The following is a 15,978-nucleotide window of genomic DNA, read 5'->3' as shown; positions in this document are numbered from 1 at the left end:
GCTGTGTGGGAAACCTGCCCTCTGCTTCCCAGTTTTTGAAGCTCCACCTGGGGTGCAATCCCCTTAGCTTCCACCTAACGGCCTCTTTTGGACAGAGTACCAGAAAGTTAGCTCAGGCCACTCTGTCTTCCCTAGAATCCACTTGATCCAGAGGGAACTTACAAATCTTTCCATACCAAAGGTATTCCACTCACCATCCCTTTTTTCACCCTGTTGTCTCACTAATTTTCCTTTCACCTGTTCAGATGGGCATGGACAGCCTAGAAAATGTGCTGCATATGCAGGCATTCAACTTGGGAGAAAGGAGCCCGTCTCCCCTTCTTTCAAGCAACTCTTGATAGGTGCTTTCGAAGCCCTTTTTCTTTGCTTAAGAGGAGAGAGTTACTGTCAGCCATCCCTCATTAGGAAAGGCCAGGCCACTAAGGCTGATGATTCCCCCCATCTCTGAGCATCCCTTTGAACCTCCTCTCTGTCATTCTTATAGCCTGAGGTGGGGTCTGACTGTCCAAGGATAGTTCAGATGGCAGATATAGGTTAGCCTTCTTTTCTAGGCCCCGAGGAAATGTCTCCTCCCTGACTTCTCCTGACTGACTTACAAGGAGTGGTGCTTATTATCTTTGTGCTCCCTGCTGGGGTCCTCTTGGTTGTTTTAGGGGAAGAAGTCCTGCTTTATATTTTGCTACCTATGTGGATGTTGCAGTGAAAGGGAGAGCAACTGTTGATTTTTTTGTTTGTTTTATTTTGTTTGTGTGTGTTTTGCTGTATTTTATTTTATTTCGTGTTGATTTAGGGGTGGTAAGGAAGGAAGACCAAATTAAAGGGAGGGATAGAGGAAGAAGAGTAGGAAACATTCCAAATCTATTTATGGCTTTCTGTAATCTTAAATTCAAACAATCTTCAGTACAGTGTTGGGTTTCTGTTCAGTGGATATGTGTGGCTGATCATAATTAAACACATTCAAGTTATCACTAGTGAGCATGGTTCTAGTGTGCTTGGAACCCTTGGCATAGTTGGAAGAACAGTGGCTGGATTTATGGTTTTCAGTTCAGAGCAGATGAGAATCAGTCCTTAACTACATGTCCTCCAAACATAACCAACACTACCAACAAAAAGTAAGGTGGAGGTTTTCTCTGTCCTGTCTAATAATGCTTCAAAAAGTGAAAAATACAATTATTCCATGTATAATGGCAGAAACGTGTCTGGTAAAATCTCATTTATTTAGACAACTTAGAATTTGTAATTGCTTGATCAGGACAAGCATGATCTTGAAATAATCTATAAGAGAGGGTTTCTTAAATTAAGAGTCTAAAGCACACTTGAACATTTAAACACATTAAAGTGAACATGCTGTTTTTAAGGTCTTTAAGATTTTAGGTGTTTACACATAAATGTATTCTCCTAATGAGAAATGAGTTCTAGCTTTTCAATAATCCAAGTACAGCCGGAACCCCACTTAGAAACACATTGTAAGATACTTTAAGTTTCTATATGTACCTGAAAGTATTGGCATTCATCAGGTCTTTTTTGATTGCAAGTGACAGAAAACCCAATTTGAACAAAAGATAAAGGCACCTCATATTGTCCCATATAGCTGAAAAAACTTTAGGAGTAACCAAGTGCAGGTGCTCTAATAGCCATTAGGGCTTTGTTTCCCTGCAACTCTTGGTTCTACTTTCCCCTGATTTGGTTTTATTTTCAATCAAGCTTTTTCTGATGGAGATGGAAGTGGGTCCCTGCTGCTCCAGGTGCCTCTTTTCCAATGGCTATTTGATCTGAGCAAATTTCAACATTCCTTCCATTAACATTTCATACCCCTCCTTTGTTTTATACCATTAACCTATACCAATAACATATTACATATAGGTTATTTATAATCGTTATTGTACATATTCTAGTGTCTCCTCCAGTAGAATGTATATGTCACAAAGGCAGAGATTTTCCTGTTTTTCATTTACAACAGCCCCATTTTCTACAACAATGCCTAGACTCCTAGTACGCTTTTAAGAAATATTTGTTGTATAAATAACTAAATTAAAAACTTGAGAAAAATCTCAAGATTAACTTCAGCCCTGTTTGGGTAATAAAGTTCACCACTGAAACTGCCACTATGACCAGGGAAGTGTTTTGGGCAAGACTTCCCTCATACTCAGTTTTTGTAATTTTCAGGTCTTTAATGAATTGCATGAGGTCCATCCATCCTGGGAAGGGCAACCTACTTTACTCAGCTGTGGATCTGAATGTTAATCTCATACAGAAACACCTTCACAGACACACCCAGAATAATTTTGGCCAATGTCTGGGCACCATGTAGCCTAGTGAAGTTGACACATAAAATTAACCATCATAGACACTAAAGTGGGTCCTATTTTCTATAACTGACTCTATATCATATCCTGGGCACATAATCCATGAAGATACCATATCTTTTGTCTTGACACAAAGCTTCCCAAGGAGGAATAACTAGTCCTAAGATTCGTCTCTTCTTCTCAATATTTCTATAGTTTACTTTTCTGCTAGGACATGAGGATGTTGGCTCACATTCTGCCTCTTCTCCAGATGAGCTTGATCTTGCTCAATCATGGAGGTTTCTCTCATTCATCTCCGTTTTTGTTCGGTGTTAGAGGAAGTAGGAGCCTTGGATCCAACTACCATTTCTACTGCTAACTAGCTGATGGACCTTGAAAAAGTCAACTCCTTAAGTGTTTCAGTTTCCACATCTATAAAATGGAGCTGATTCTAAAACAGTTCTTATGGAGTTCTTATGTGGTTTAAATAAAATAAAACAGACAAAGCACTTAGCATAATGACAGGTATGGAACAACTACTCAAAAAATGTTAGTATTGTCATGTTATTCTCTACTTGATTTGATGAAGCTGCTTCATTATTATTCTAAAGTTGGGGTGATGGGTATTATTTTCCATTATATCTGTCAGCAAGAAACCTGGTTATCACTTTTTATATCCTCGATTGTTTCCTATGTTGTGTCTATCATCAAATGTTGAGTTTAATTCTTGGGTAACTCATGAGCTAATTTATTACCTTCCACCTCCATTTCTGTCGCCTTAATTCACGACAGCATCAACTTCTGTTTGGACTGTTGTTTAAGCTTTTTAAAAATCTTTTATAGTTCTTATTTTTGTTCCTCAACAATTCATTCTTTACCCTGTACCCAAGGTGATCTTTGAGAAACACAGATCTGTTTATATCATATCTCTGCTCAAAAGATATGTAGCAGTAGCTTCCTATTGTTTTCAGTAGCTTCCTATCGTTTCTAGGATAAAATTTACAGTTTCTAACATGATTATAATGTCCCATCTGAAGTAGGTCTCTGCCCATGCCTCCTGCCTTGTTATCTACCCCCCACCCAAACTATGATGCTTTAGGTCTCAGTTGCCTCAACCTTCTTCTAGCCTTTTAAATGATTAACATAGTATAGATTTTACTTTTCTTTACACTTTTGCATACCAAAAGAAATTCAACTTTGTTAAGTAAATGGACTGCTCCATAGGCAGGAGCTTGTAATTTTTCCTTCAAAGAGAACTCTTCCATAGGTATCATCAAAGCAATATTATTAATAGTATTGCTTTCAGCCTGGTCATGGAGGAAGAGTACCATCAAATTGGGTATGTAATCAGTATTTGTTAAAATTGGATTTTACCTAAATCATGGCATTTTATGATTTTCAAAGCTGCTTCCCATTCTTTTTGCTCATTTAACCCACAACAACTCTGTGAAGTAGGAAAGACTCAGATTATTACTTTCATCTTATATTAATAGATGTTAAGACTGGGGTCCAGAAGGGGAGGTAAGTAATATTCATTCAATCCTCTTCTTAGGTTATTCATTCAATCCAAAATGTACACAAGATTGTTTCTATGTCGTATATACACAGTTGCGGCTGAAAGACAAAAAGATGATACCCCTTTCCAGTTTTTGGAAGCCTTCTCAATTTTAATTTTTTCAGGTTATTTTGGGGTCCCAGGTGGGGCTGTATTCTTTTTGGCTCCCTTTGTAACATTCTTAACAGAGCACGAAGAGCCTATTTCTTTCCCAGTTTACTGTTTACCTTCTGTATTTTTATAGTGTTTTCTGATCTCTATGATGGCAAGTGCACAATATTTTCCCTTATGGTTCTGCCTTTGATTTCACATTTAGAAAACTCATATAAAAACTATATTAAATGTTACCCATTTATTTTCTGGCACTTTTATTGTTTCTCTCTCTCTCCTAAAAAACTGTAATTCTATTACAGTTGTCCCAAGTTTTCCTTCTTGGCCCTTCGAAACCCACCCTGCCCCCTCCCCCCATAGTCAACCCCAACACTGTTGTCAATGTTCTTAGATCATTTATATATGTTCTTTGACTAGTCCCTTCCCCTTCTTTCCACCATTATCCTCCCAGCTCCCCTCTGGTTGCTGTCAGTCTGTTTCATGTTTCCATGTCTCTGGTTTTATTTTGCTCATTAGTTTTTTTTTGTTCATTAGACTCCTCTTATAAGTGAGATCTTATGGTATTTGTCTTTCACTGACTGGCTTATTTCACTTAACATAATATTCTCCAGTTCTATCCAGGCTTTTGTGAAAGGTAGGGGTTCTTTCTTTCTGCTGCATAGTATTCCATTGTGCAAATGTGCCACAATTTTTTGATCCACTTATCTATGGATGGGCACTTAGGCTGTTCCCAGCACTTGGCTATTGTAAATAGCACTGCTATGAACGCATCGATGCATAAGCTCTTTTGAATTGGTGACTCAGGATTCTTAGGATATATTCTCAGCAGTGGAATTGTTGAGTCAAAAGGCACTTCCATTTTTAATTTTTTGAGGAGATTCTTACTGTTTTCCACAGTGGCTGCTAAATTTCACATTAATTTCTTTAATTCAGTCAACAAGCTATGGCCCAAGATCCGAATCTGGCCCATTGCCAGTTTTTATACACAAAATGTGTTGAAATACAGCCATGGTCATTTTTCAGGTATTATCTATGGTATTCTCTATGGCAGCTTTGTGCTGCCATGGCAGACTTGAGTAGTTGCAACAGGGACCATCTGGCCTGCTAACTTGAAACTATATACTATCCAGCTCTTTGCAGAAAATGTATGCCAACTCCTATGGTAATCCATCTAAGATATATTTTGCTATAATGTATAAATTAATTATCTATTAGTTATCTAAACTCCTTGGGGATATCAGTTTTCATGAGTTTTTTCCAGCTTCTCTTCATTCAGAGTCAAAGAAATGCAAATTAAAACAAAAGTGATTTTTTTTTCCTTAACAAATTGGCCAAAATTTTTAAAAAGTAGTAGAAAGTCTGAGGAAATAGCTTTAAAATATGTTGATAGTGGGTGTAGAAGTATGTTCAGCCTTTCTGTGAGAAAATTTGGTAATTATATCAAAAGGATTAAAACTAGGTGTATGCCCTGAAAAGCAATGCCACTTTTCAGAATGTATTCTAAGGAGATGATCATGAGTATACATATAATTTATGGTCAAATATTTTCACATTTGCATTGTTTATGAGAGTTAATATAATAGAAAAAATGTGAATGTGAATATATAAGAGATTAGTATATAAAATATAAAATATACATTTTAAATGGGATACTATGATACCATTGTGATGTTAGATAATATATGATACAGCTGAAGGATGTCTCCACTATATTAAGTAAAGAAAAATTTTTTAAAATGCTATGTACAGAATTAAAACATTTTTGTTTATATATAAAATTTTGCCAACATATGAACATAGGGAAATGACGGGAAAGACATATATTAATGTGTTGTATTAAGATTGTGGGTGCTTTTATTGTCTACTTTTTGCTTGTATACATTTTTATTTTATACCTTTTATATTTATTGCTTTTCCAAAAAATATGATGTGATTAAATACTAGCCCTTTTTCTCTTCACTGTCATCTCTACTCATAGTGGTTATTGTCAAAATGATAATCTAGTTAGAAATATATCTGAGTTTATATATATAATTTGGACAATGACTAGAAGTGGTTATTAAGGGCATTCTACAGAAGACTTTTGCATGTCTACGTGAACTACTTTCCACTGCAGTTCTGTGAGGCCTAAAGATGGCATTGGTTGAATTGGCTGGAAATCCTCACAGGACCTATGACGTGTGTATCAGATGCTTTACTTATCTTACAATGTACTATTCCCTAGTATTTTGAGCTTTATCTTTTGATTCTTCTCAGCCATTTACTTTTAATCAAACTAGCAATGGAAAAGCTCAGATTGAGTAGAAACAAAACTTAGCCTTTCTTTTATACTTCTAGATAAAACCTTTAATCAAAGTATGGCTCATTGTACCACTCAGAAAGCCTTGGTTAGCCTTAGTTTAAACATTTATGCCAAAGGAGTGGTAAACTTCTTATCATTGGAAAGAGGCTTTGTGCCCAATTCCTTACTATCCCCATGCAGAAATGTTTGCTGATCAACTGTGGATGCAGCCACATGGCCCGCAAATTTAGAGGGTTGCTCTAGTGCGCCTCTCCTTCCTGCAGGCACATGCTCCCTGCTCAGTCAGCACCACCAGAGATTAACCAGCAACAATGCAGAGGCTCACAGTGCACACACACAGACATGAGCATGCAGGATTTCCCATGCCAGGTTTTCTTTTCATCCAACGGAGCTTTCATAGCAAGTGGTTCTCAAGGGCAGAGGGAAATGGTATGTGAAAAATGCCCCTGTTCCGTCTCTTTGGTCTGCCAGATAGTCTTGTATTAGTACTAATGTCACAGCCTTTTCTTCTGAAGTACAGTAAATGGGATCTCTTCCAATTCACAAACAGTTTGGATTCAAAGAGTTCCATCGTAAGTTGGTTGTTTGGAACTTGAAATATATTTTTCTCAAAGAAATGCTGATAGACCTTGAGGTTAAGGAAATAAGTGAGCCCTCAAAAGTCTATTTCACCTAAATCTCCTTGCTGTGTAATGCTAATGGGGGTAGAGCAGCTGACCACTGAGTATTAGACTAATTGTATGGGGAGGTAGGCCCATTTCCAACGCTGGATTCTAGGGACACATCTCTCTCCATTTAGTTTCTACTATTTCAATTTATTTTTTATTGAATAGTAGCCATAGAGGGTGTTCTCAGTATCCCTGCTCTATAAGTACCTTTTGTGGCCTGGTCGTGGGCTCTGGCAGAGCGTGGGCTCTGGGAGTAGAGAGAGTCAGCTTAGATGCAAGTGGCGTAATCAGCAGTAGCCAAACTTTCTCTAATTTCCCTGGCTACTTATCATCTACTATTGTTGTTAAAGTTAGTATATGACCACAGGATCTGGGTCAGGTGCTGGCAGAAAGAAAGTGAGAATGAAAAATAGTAGAAGGGCAGGATTTTCTCTCCATCTCTTTTCCCTCAAAGCTCATATTTTGCTACTGCGAGCCTTACCTTCTGCTGGCAGAAGGATGAAATGAGCAGCGAGGAATAGGGCTCAAGTACAAGAGATGCTGGACAGGGTGCCCAGACCCTAACAAAAACAACAACAACAAGAATAAAGGGATGGTAAGAATAAGTCCATAAGTAGTTGCATGGAGGATAAAATTTTCTCTCTACTGCATTCTTTTGTTTAATTATGGATAAGTGTATATCTTTGTTTCTCTTTTCTTCCTTCTACTGCTCTTAGGGTTTTTTGTTGTTGTTATTGTTGTTTTTCTCATCTGTCCAATTTTCAAATGACCATATTCCTAAGGGCATGGTCTCAGGTATTCTTCATATATAACTGTACACTTTCTCCCAAGTAATTCCACCCATTCTCCTGGAGTAACCGGTATTTGTACATTTTTTTAATATATCTAGTCTTGGACCTCTCTTCTGAGCTCAGACTTTTCTTTTCACTTGGATATTCTCTTTAATAGCTAAAATTTTCACTTGGATATTCTCTTTAATAGCTAACCCTGTTTAAAACTGTTGTCTAAAGCTTACTATATCTAAAACTGAATGCTACTAGACCATAAACTACATAAAGGCAGGGATTTTTTTCTATTTTGCTCACTGCTGTATTTCTAGTACCTAGAATAGCAAATGGCATATGGCATATAATATGTACTCAATAAATATTTATTGAATTGATTTCTTATTTTCTTCCCCATATTTCTGTTCACCTGGCAACTTGCTTCAACTATGGACCTGTGAGGCATCACTGATAGTTCTTCCTTACCTCTAGATTTAATCTCCCAGTTCTTTTGATTATCCAAAAGAAATTTCAAATTTTTATACTTCTCTCCAGATCCATGGCTTAACTCTTGTTCAAACGTCCAAAACTTCTTGTCTGAACTACTGCATTAGTCTACTACAATAGCTTTCTGCATAGTCTTCTTACTTTCATTCACTTTCCTATAGTCTCTTCTTCATATAACATCAAGAATGACCTTTAAAAACATAAATTTGAACATGTAATTACTTTGAATAAGATTTTTCAAGTTTGTTAAAACAGGCTAACAAGGTCCTGCATTATTTTCCCCACCACACGATGCCATCTCATTCATCTTGCTCCACATACTCTGATCTCTGTTTAGTTGCTAGAACACATTAAGCTCCTGCTTGGCTATTGCACGTCTTGGGACTTGACTCAGATTTTTTCTTATTCTCCCCAATCTTTAGCTGATACATTTTCTCACTAAGGATTCTCTTCTCAGTTTGATATGTATACTCCAGGGCTTAAAATATCACTAGTTGCACAACAGTGTAATTTCTTTTTAAAAAAAAAGATTTTATTTATTTATTTTCAGAGGGAGGAAAAGGCAGGGGAGAAACATCAACGTGTGAGAGAAACATTGATCAGTTGCCTGTCGCATGCCTCCAACTTGCGACCAGGCCCACAACCTAGGCGTGTGCCCTGACCAAGGATCAAACCAGTGACCTTTCCCTTTGCAGGATGACACCCAACTGAACCAAATCATCCCACATATTCCTTTGGTGGTTTCCAAACCACATTTGGAATAAACTCTAAGTTCTTTGAGAGAGCCTGTGAGAGCTGTCCTGGGTGGGCCCTGCTCACCTTTCCAGTTGCACGTTTGCTGACTCTCATCAGATCCCCATCCCTTCCACATACTTGCAGTCAGGCCATGCCACATATATAGCAGTTATTCAAATGTGTCATGTTGCCCCACACCATTGCCTTTGCTTAGGGTGCTCTGCCAATTTTTTTATTTCATCCACTATGGATTGTCCTTCAAGACCTGGCTCACTTATCATGTCTTCTGGATATCATTCCCAGAAACATCCTTTCTTATGCATGAGTGAGGTGCTCTATGTCTGTGAGCCAACATACCATGGGTGTTCCTCTGTCTTAACATCATACCTTTTTGACATTTGTCTATTTCCTGGACTGGTCATGTACCTGGAGGACAGGAATTCTCTTCCCTTTATGTCTGTCTGCCCAATTCTTGACAGATATTCATCTACACAGAAGAAAAGGTAGTTTTCATTGTTATATTATGGATAATGGTAAAGCTGCATGTGGAAAAAAGGGGGGAAATAATTTTCCTATATTTGAGAAAAAAATTCCTAATTTTTGGGAGTTTCTTCATATTTCTTTTCTGATACAAACATTATTTTAATGAAATGATTCTCTCCCCTAAATGATTTAGCAGTTATTCACTTAAAATAAAGATAGAGGCCCTACAAAACAAACAGAGGACAATTAGTTATTTTAAAGTGTGTTAACCCACAAAGATTATTTTCTTTCTCTTCATGCCCATTTGGTAAGACGGTTCTCTGGGACTGTGTAATTATGAATGAATGGCATTGAAATGCTTGAACAATAATTTGTAGGAAATACAATTATGAGAAGTTATTAGTGGGAGTAAATGAATAGTTTCTTGGTTAACAGGTCAATGTTGAAAGCCCAAAGTGGTTAAACATTGTATTTAATTACAGGTTGAGAGCATAACCCTTTTTCATTTAAGTATATTCATAAATTGTTGAGCTTTTTAAACTGTATTTTTATGTTTTTTGATTTGTGGTGGGAAAAGGAAGGCATCCTCCCAAACTGGGTTTCTTAAGAGTTCTGTGAAGTAAAATTACTTGTTTGAAATGTGGGATATGCTTCCTTCATCAGGGAAGCAGTTGGTCCCTCTTGTGTGGCATTTAAACAACATTTATGAAGTAAAGAATATAAGTTTTTGAGTATGAAAGATTATTGAGTAAATTTAATTTATAGATATTTCCAGAGGCCAAGAATTCCATTATGTGTCCAATTCTTTGGTTCTGGATTCAGAAGACCCATTGTCATATTTTGGTGCTGACATCTCATTGCTGTGTAACCTTGTCCTTGAAACATCTTAATTTCTTAATCTGTGTGAATTGTTAAAAGAAAAGCAACAGCAATAGAAATAATTCATACTTTAGAGTAAAACTACTTAACATCAGTTGGTTTATTCTGTTATTAAATGTTTATGTTATTTGTGATAATTCTTACATATTAGGTATTATATGCTCATTTAGGTATATATCTGATGGAGGTTTGCAAATAGATGTCTAGAAGGCAATATTCAAAATAGTTCATTAAAATCACTACAGGTTTAATGCTTTCCTTGATCCCAAGGCCATATTAGGAATTGTGACACAAAGAAACATAAGAAGGTGTCCCTGCATTCAAGGTGCTAACTGCCTAGGTGGGGAGATAGGACACGTGCACTGTAAATATTACAGAATAAGTTAGTACTGAAGTATATGGTACTGACTGTGGGTTACATAACTCAAATCTCCTCAGGCCTCTTTGAGACTGCTCAGCCTGTGCATGTTCAGCAGTGATCAGAAAATTTTAATGCCCGTCTCCCCCAGCTCTCACAGAACCTCCAGCCTTTTTCGATATTTCTGCCTGCTTCTTATAGGTGTCCTCATGACAAGTTTCATGCGACTAGTCTGCTGTATCTTTCATGAAAGCATTTTACATGCACTTTTCTTCCTATTTTGTCTATCTTGGTCATTGTCCTCTCTTTAGAAAGATGCTGGGGGCTGCCTCACCCCAGCCCCTGCTGCTGATACCTGCCATGAGAGTACTGAATACATGGATGTCAAGGACATAGGTTTTTGTTGCTGTCCAGGTGGTCAAACTCTGAGGTATAGGAATGTGCTATGTCCATGATGAAGCCTCGTGACCTCCTCTCTCTCCCACTCAGGGTCCTACCTAGTCATTGGGACACCAAAACTTTGGACCGTTTGTTTTTCCATGACTCGGTCATGATTTCTCTCATTCAGTATGCATTTATTGAACATCTATTATATGCGACAATGTGATAAGCACTGGTGCTATCATGGTGAGCAAATACAGGTTTAACTCCTCTTGTCATGTTTAATAGGGGGAACAAACAGAGAATTATATTAACAGAGGTCAAATTGCAGTATGTTAAGTGCTGGAAAGGAGAGGAACATGGTGATGTGAGGGTTTGGCCCAGTTAGGTGGTCTCAGAGGCTTTTCTGAGGAATCGGGTTTAACATCATTCTGGAGAATGAGGGAGAGTGAGTTGAGAGAATCCCAGTAAGGGAGCATCATTCAGGTGCAAAATCCATCTGGATAGTTTCTTCTGCTTCTTTCTTCAGGTTCAGTGGTCAAGAGAGAGAACCCGTATCTCATACAGATCCTATGCTGTCTCTGGCATTATCTTTTTTTCTCAACTGCTCCTTATGTAAGCTTCTTTTCTCATGTTAAAGCAACTCAAACAAATGACCCATAAGCTAGCTAGACATCCTTAGGCGTGCCTAAATCTCGGATAGACACAGACCTTTTGAGTATGTAAGGCCCCATGGCACTGTAATGTCTACAGGAGAAAGTGGACATCATCATGGGCTGAAATCCCATGAAAGAGGCAGAAGAATAGGTGACATGAAGAAGGCTGGGCACACAGAGGAAAATGAGAGAATAGGCAAAGGGATAGAGGTAGGAATAATCCTGTTAAATGAGAAGAGGTAAAGCGACTGGACTTCCTGGAATAGAGAGTTTATTAAGGAGTGGGGGACCATAAATTAGAATCAAATTATGGAGAGGCTTAAAAGTCAGGAAGGGAGTTCGACACTTTGTTACTCAGTACTGTAGGCAGATACTATAGGTTAAGAGACAAAGAAGGGATGAAATTAAAATACTTCAGCAAAGTTTAAAAAATAACAATGCAAAATAGCCAGAAGAATATACAGCTTGGCTGATTATTATAGTTATGTTGATTGACATTGTTGAATTTGAGATGATGATAGCTCATCCAAGTGTCAATATCTACTACATAGCTAGATATACAAGACAGAAACCCATGAAAAAATGCAGGCTTGATGCTTTCATCGTATTTTTGTAATGAAAATGAATAAATTATGAGATAATTTTACTGCTTTAAAGAGGCTCTATCAACATTTGAAAGGACATAAGTTTATGTTAATAATTAAAAATGCACTTTAAAGATTCTCTGAATTTTTTCATTCATTCAATTAAGAATGATTAGTTGAGAAATATCTCTGTTGTCTCACTCTCGGTTCTGCCATGGGTAGCTTGCAGGTTGATAAGTGCATAGTAGGTGTTTGTTGCATATAGAATATTGTGAACAATTGATCAGAGATTTTAATAGTGTTTTGCTTTTGATAAACATTTTATATGCTTATTAGAGATTATTTTGTGTAGACATGGAACAACCAATCATAGAAATTCACATATATATGCATATACATACAAATAAACTTTATTTCATTTTATTTTTCCCAAAGGTTAAAACAAACAGGGAATAAAATTAAAATTATTTTCTTTGGGGATGATTTATGTCTTAATTTTTACCTGCCCTATAATTAGAAATTTTGAACTCTGTAAATGTTTTTTAAGATAAAATTATTGCCCAAGTAAACTTCAAAAATTATACCATTAACCCAGAGACCTTTCTAAGCCTAGAACAGCTCTATTGGTACAAGTGCACACACACACACAGACAAATAAATAAAGAGGGAAGTTTAAAATAATTTGAAAATGATTTATGTTTGGCCACCTCTGTAGTTAGAGATTCAAGTATTATTATATTACTTTAGTGCAGTAGAGGAGGACAGTGAGTTGCTGTGGGCTAAAGGTGAATTATGATCTATTACAAAGGAGGAAGGAAATGTACTGAGGAAAGAAGAAGGAGTTAGGAGTAAGCCATGTGTTTTCTCAAGTATTGCTTCATAAAATGCTTTGAAAAAAACTTTGCCTTGCCCCTTGCTAGAAAAGGCCAGAGTAAACTGGGAGACAGACTGCCTTCTTGAATCTTTGATAGTGGAGGAGAAACATACTGGCATGGGAGGATCGGAGGGATGTTGTGTGTCTAAAACACACAAAGTATCTAGAGACAAAAGTTATGCTTCAATTTTGCATAGCAATTCTATGTTGAATACATCCAGTTTTAGAGTTTGAAAGGATCATTTAATATACCATGTTTTAGGACAACCAATCTGAGGTAACTGATTTTGTACTCTACTAACACTATTTGTAAAGTGAGTTGAAGTCTTCAGATTAGAAATTCATTATAGATTTCTAATGCTTTTGTTTTAATTTGGAAAAATAAAAAAGTGGTAAAATTATATACTCAAAACAGAGTGATGTAGAGAAGGAAAAGACAAATATTATGGGCCTATTTTGTGACAAGGTCCAAATGACATGTTTCATAAATATTACTTTGTTTAATCCTCCTAAAACTGTATGAGGGAAGACCTTGCTACTTCTTCATTGTAACTGAGGAAACTGAAGCCCTCTTGAGTTTATTATCCAAAGGAACATGGTCGGATATGGCAATACTATGGTTCAACTGTGAGTGTTGTCTGATTCCAATTCCATTGTTTGACTGTTTGTTTGTTTGCTTGTTTGTTTATTAGCATGCAACTGTCAATCCCAGGTTAGTTTTATTGCTATCATGTAACAGATTAAAAAAAACCTGAAAAAGTGAAGGCCTTGGCGCTTATTGAGCCTGAAGCTTGCTTTCCCAAGTTCTTTGTTCACAAGATTCTTTGGTTGCATGATACCGCATTTGCATTAACTGTTCTAGTGTCTAAAGGGAAATTTTCCTCCCACTGCCTTAGGTTCACTACCAGAAGTAACTGTCACCCATCTTCGAGCAGTCGCCCATGCCCACGACACAGTGTTGGCTCTGGAAGATGCTGTGGACTGGCACTCTGGGGATGAAGTTGTCATCATCAGTGGAATGGGGGTTGAAGGTGCTGAACCCATGGAAGAGACTGTTATTGTGGAAACTGTGCACCATGCAGATGTCCACCTGAGATTCCCCTTGAGGTACTGAGGGACAGCTGGGGCCTGTTTCACAGAAGAAGATGAGGTCTTAATTGTGTTGATGTCTGCACATTTTTTTGTCTTTTGATGATCTATTTTTAATTAAATAATGCTAGACATTTTGACAAGAAAATTACAAAGCATGCACTGTTTTGAAGATTTATACTTAAGTAAATTTCTCCTTTAAGACTCTAGAACTTCCATATTATAGTAGGTGGTCAATGCGATAGTCAGTATAGTTCCTCATTTTTACATCCTTTTGCCCATAGTTTATTCTTTTGTATTTGAGTTTCTAAAGAAATAGACCTCCAAATAGAGTATTATACAAATCTAGTGGCTTACTATTCCTTAATAAGATTCAGAGTGGTGTCTACAGATGTTTCTTTTTCTTTTTTTTTTTTTTTTTTAGATATTCTTACAACTTCACAGAGCACTGGGTGGCTGGCCAGCACCATATTTTAAAGGCCACAGTGGCCCTGCTCAGCAGGAGTATTACCATACAAGGAAATCTCACTAGCGAGAGGACAAAGCTCCTTGCTTCATGCCAGGGGGCTAACGCTTCAGAAGGTAGAGAAGTATTTGTTGGGAAGTTGAATGAATGAAAAAGAATGTTCTTATTGTCAGATAATGTGTAGCATTGCTGAATTATTTCAAAATCAAATAAACCCTTAACCTTTGCATGTTCACGATATTCTGTGATTTTCAGAATGCTATTAATAAATTGTCACTTCATCTCCTGCCCTCAGCAGCCTCGTGAAAGAGATAGAAAACAGTATCCACTTGAGAGATTAGTTATTTCTTTTGGAAATAAAATTGTGTTAAGTAATTAAATCTAGAGAGTTGAATTAAATTTCCTGGTAGTCTTAACTCTGATTCTAAGCCCCTCCTAAAATCCTCAGGAAAACTGTTTAATGCAAGACTCATGAATGCAGACAGCACATTCTTACTGACTAGACTTGTCAGCTTTTTCCCTCTCTCCACCTCCACTTTCAGAGTTTGTTTTCTGGGTGAACTACCACAGACTTTAAGTAAGTGGCTGAAAAAGTCAATTTATCTTCTAGAAGAATACCAGGCACTGAATCACATTGATGTGCCTATTAAACATCTATTTCAGGGATGGTTAGTTTAGTAGGTTATGTTTGGGTTTCTCAGGCTGTAGATTATGAGGCTTTCACATGTTGTGAAGACATCATTTGTCAACTTTGGTCCGGGATGGTGTGGGTGTCAAGGATGACTCCCAGGCATGAGCTCTGGATGGATGATGAGGCTATTTATTGAGATGGGAAGAGGAGCAGATTTTGGGGTGGGAGGGTGGCAATCATGAGTTTAATTTTGTACATTTCGAGACTGAGATGCCAGGCCAGCAATTGAGTTGAGATGCCTGGTAGAGTCTGGAGCCTGAAAGAAATGTTGGATGGAGTTAAAGATTTGAGTCACAGCTACATACACACGCATGCGGTATAATGTTAGGATGTGGTCGGGAGAGAGGGAACTTGACCTCACCCCCCTACCACTTCAGTCTTGTAGCTCACAAGTGTGTCATTCTGAAAAATGTTTGGATGCAGTGGATTATAATCCAGTGACTGCCAACTTTAACAATTCTGCTGAGTTGAGATCTGAGTTCTATTCAAACACTTTGGGATCTCTCAGACAGGTTTTCTCAGATCATATTGTGCAAAATGTTGCATTTGCTCATGTTGCAAGTGAGACAATGCACATGGGGTTAAGCCAC

General features: G+C 37.4%; 1 protein-coding gene across 1 annotated transcript in view; it reads left to right on the top strand.

The window, feature by feature from the left end:
• Positions 1-15,978, top strand: part of PKHD1 (PKHD1 ciliary IPT domain containing fibrocystin/polyductin) — a 433,649-nt gene that overhangs the window by 158,756 nt on the left and 258,915 nt on the right. The window contains exons 37-38 of the mRNA XM_054569476.1: positions 14,039-14,249; positions 14,656-14,813. Coding sequence (XP_054425451.1) covers positions 14,039-14,249; positions 14,656-14,813 — 369 coding nt within the window. The remainder of the gene's footprint in view (positions 1-14,038; positions 14,250-14,655; positions 14,814-15,978) is intronic.

Source organism: Pteronotus mesoamericanus, unplaced genomic scaffold, assembly GCF_021234165.1.
Source record: "Pteronotus mesoamericanus isolate MK-2021 breed Mesoamerican mustached bat unplaced genomic scaffold, CSHL_Meso_final contig_20, whole genome shotgun sequence".
NCBI classification, from domain to species: Eukaryota; Metazoa; Chordata; class Mammalia; order Chiroptera; family Mormoopidae; genus Pteronotus; species Pteronotus mesoamericanus.
Note: the sequence above shows the minus strand (reverse complement) of the source record. Positions and strands in the feature narration are given on the sequence as shown.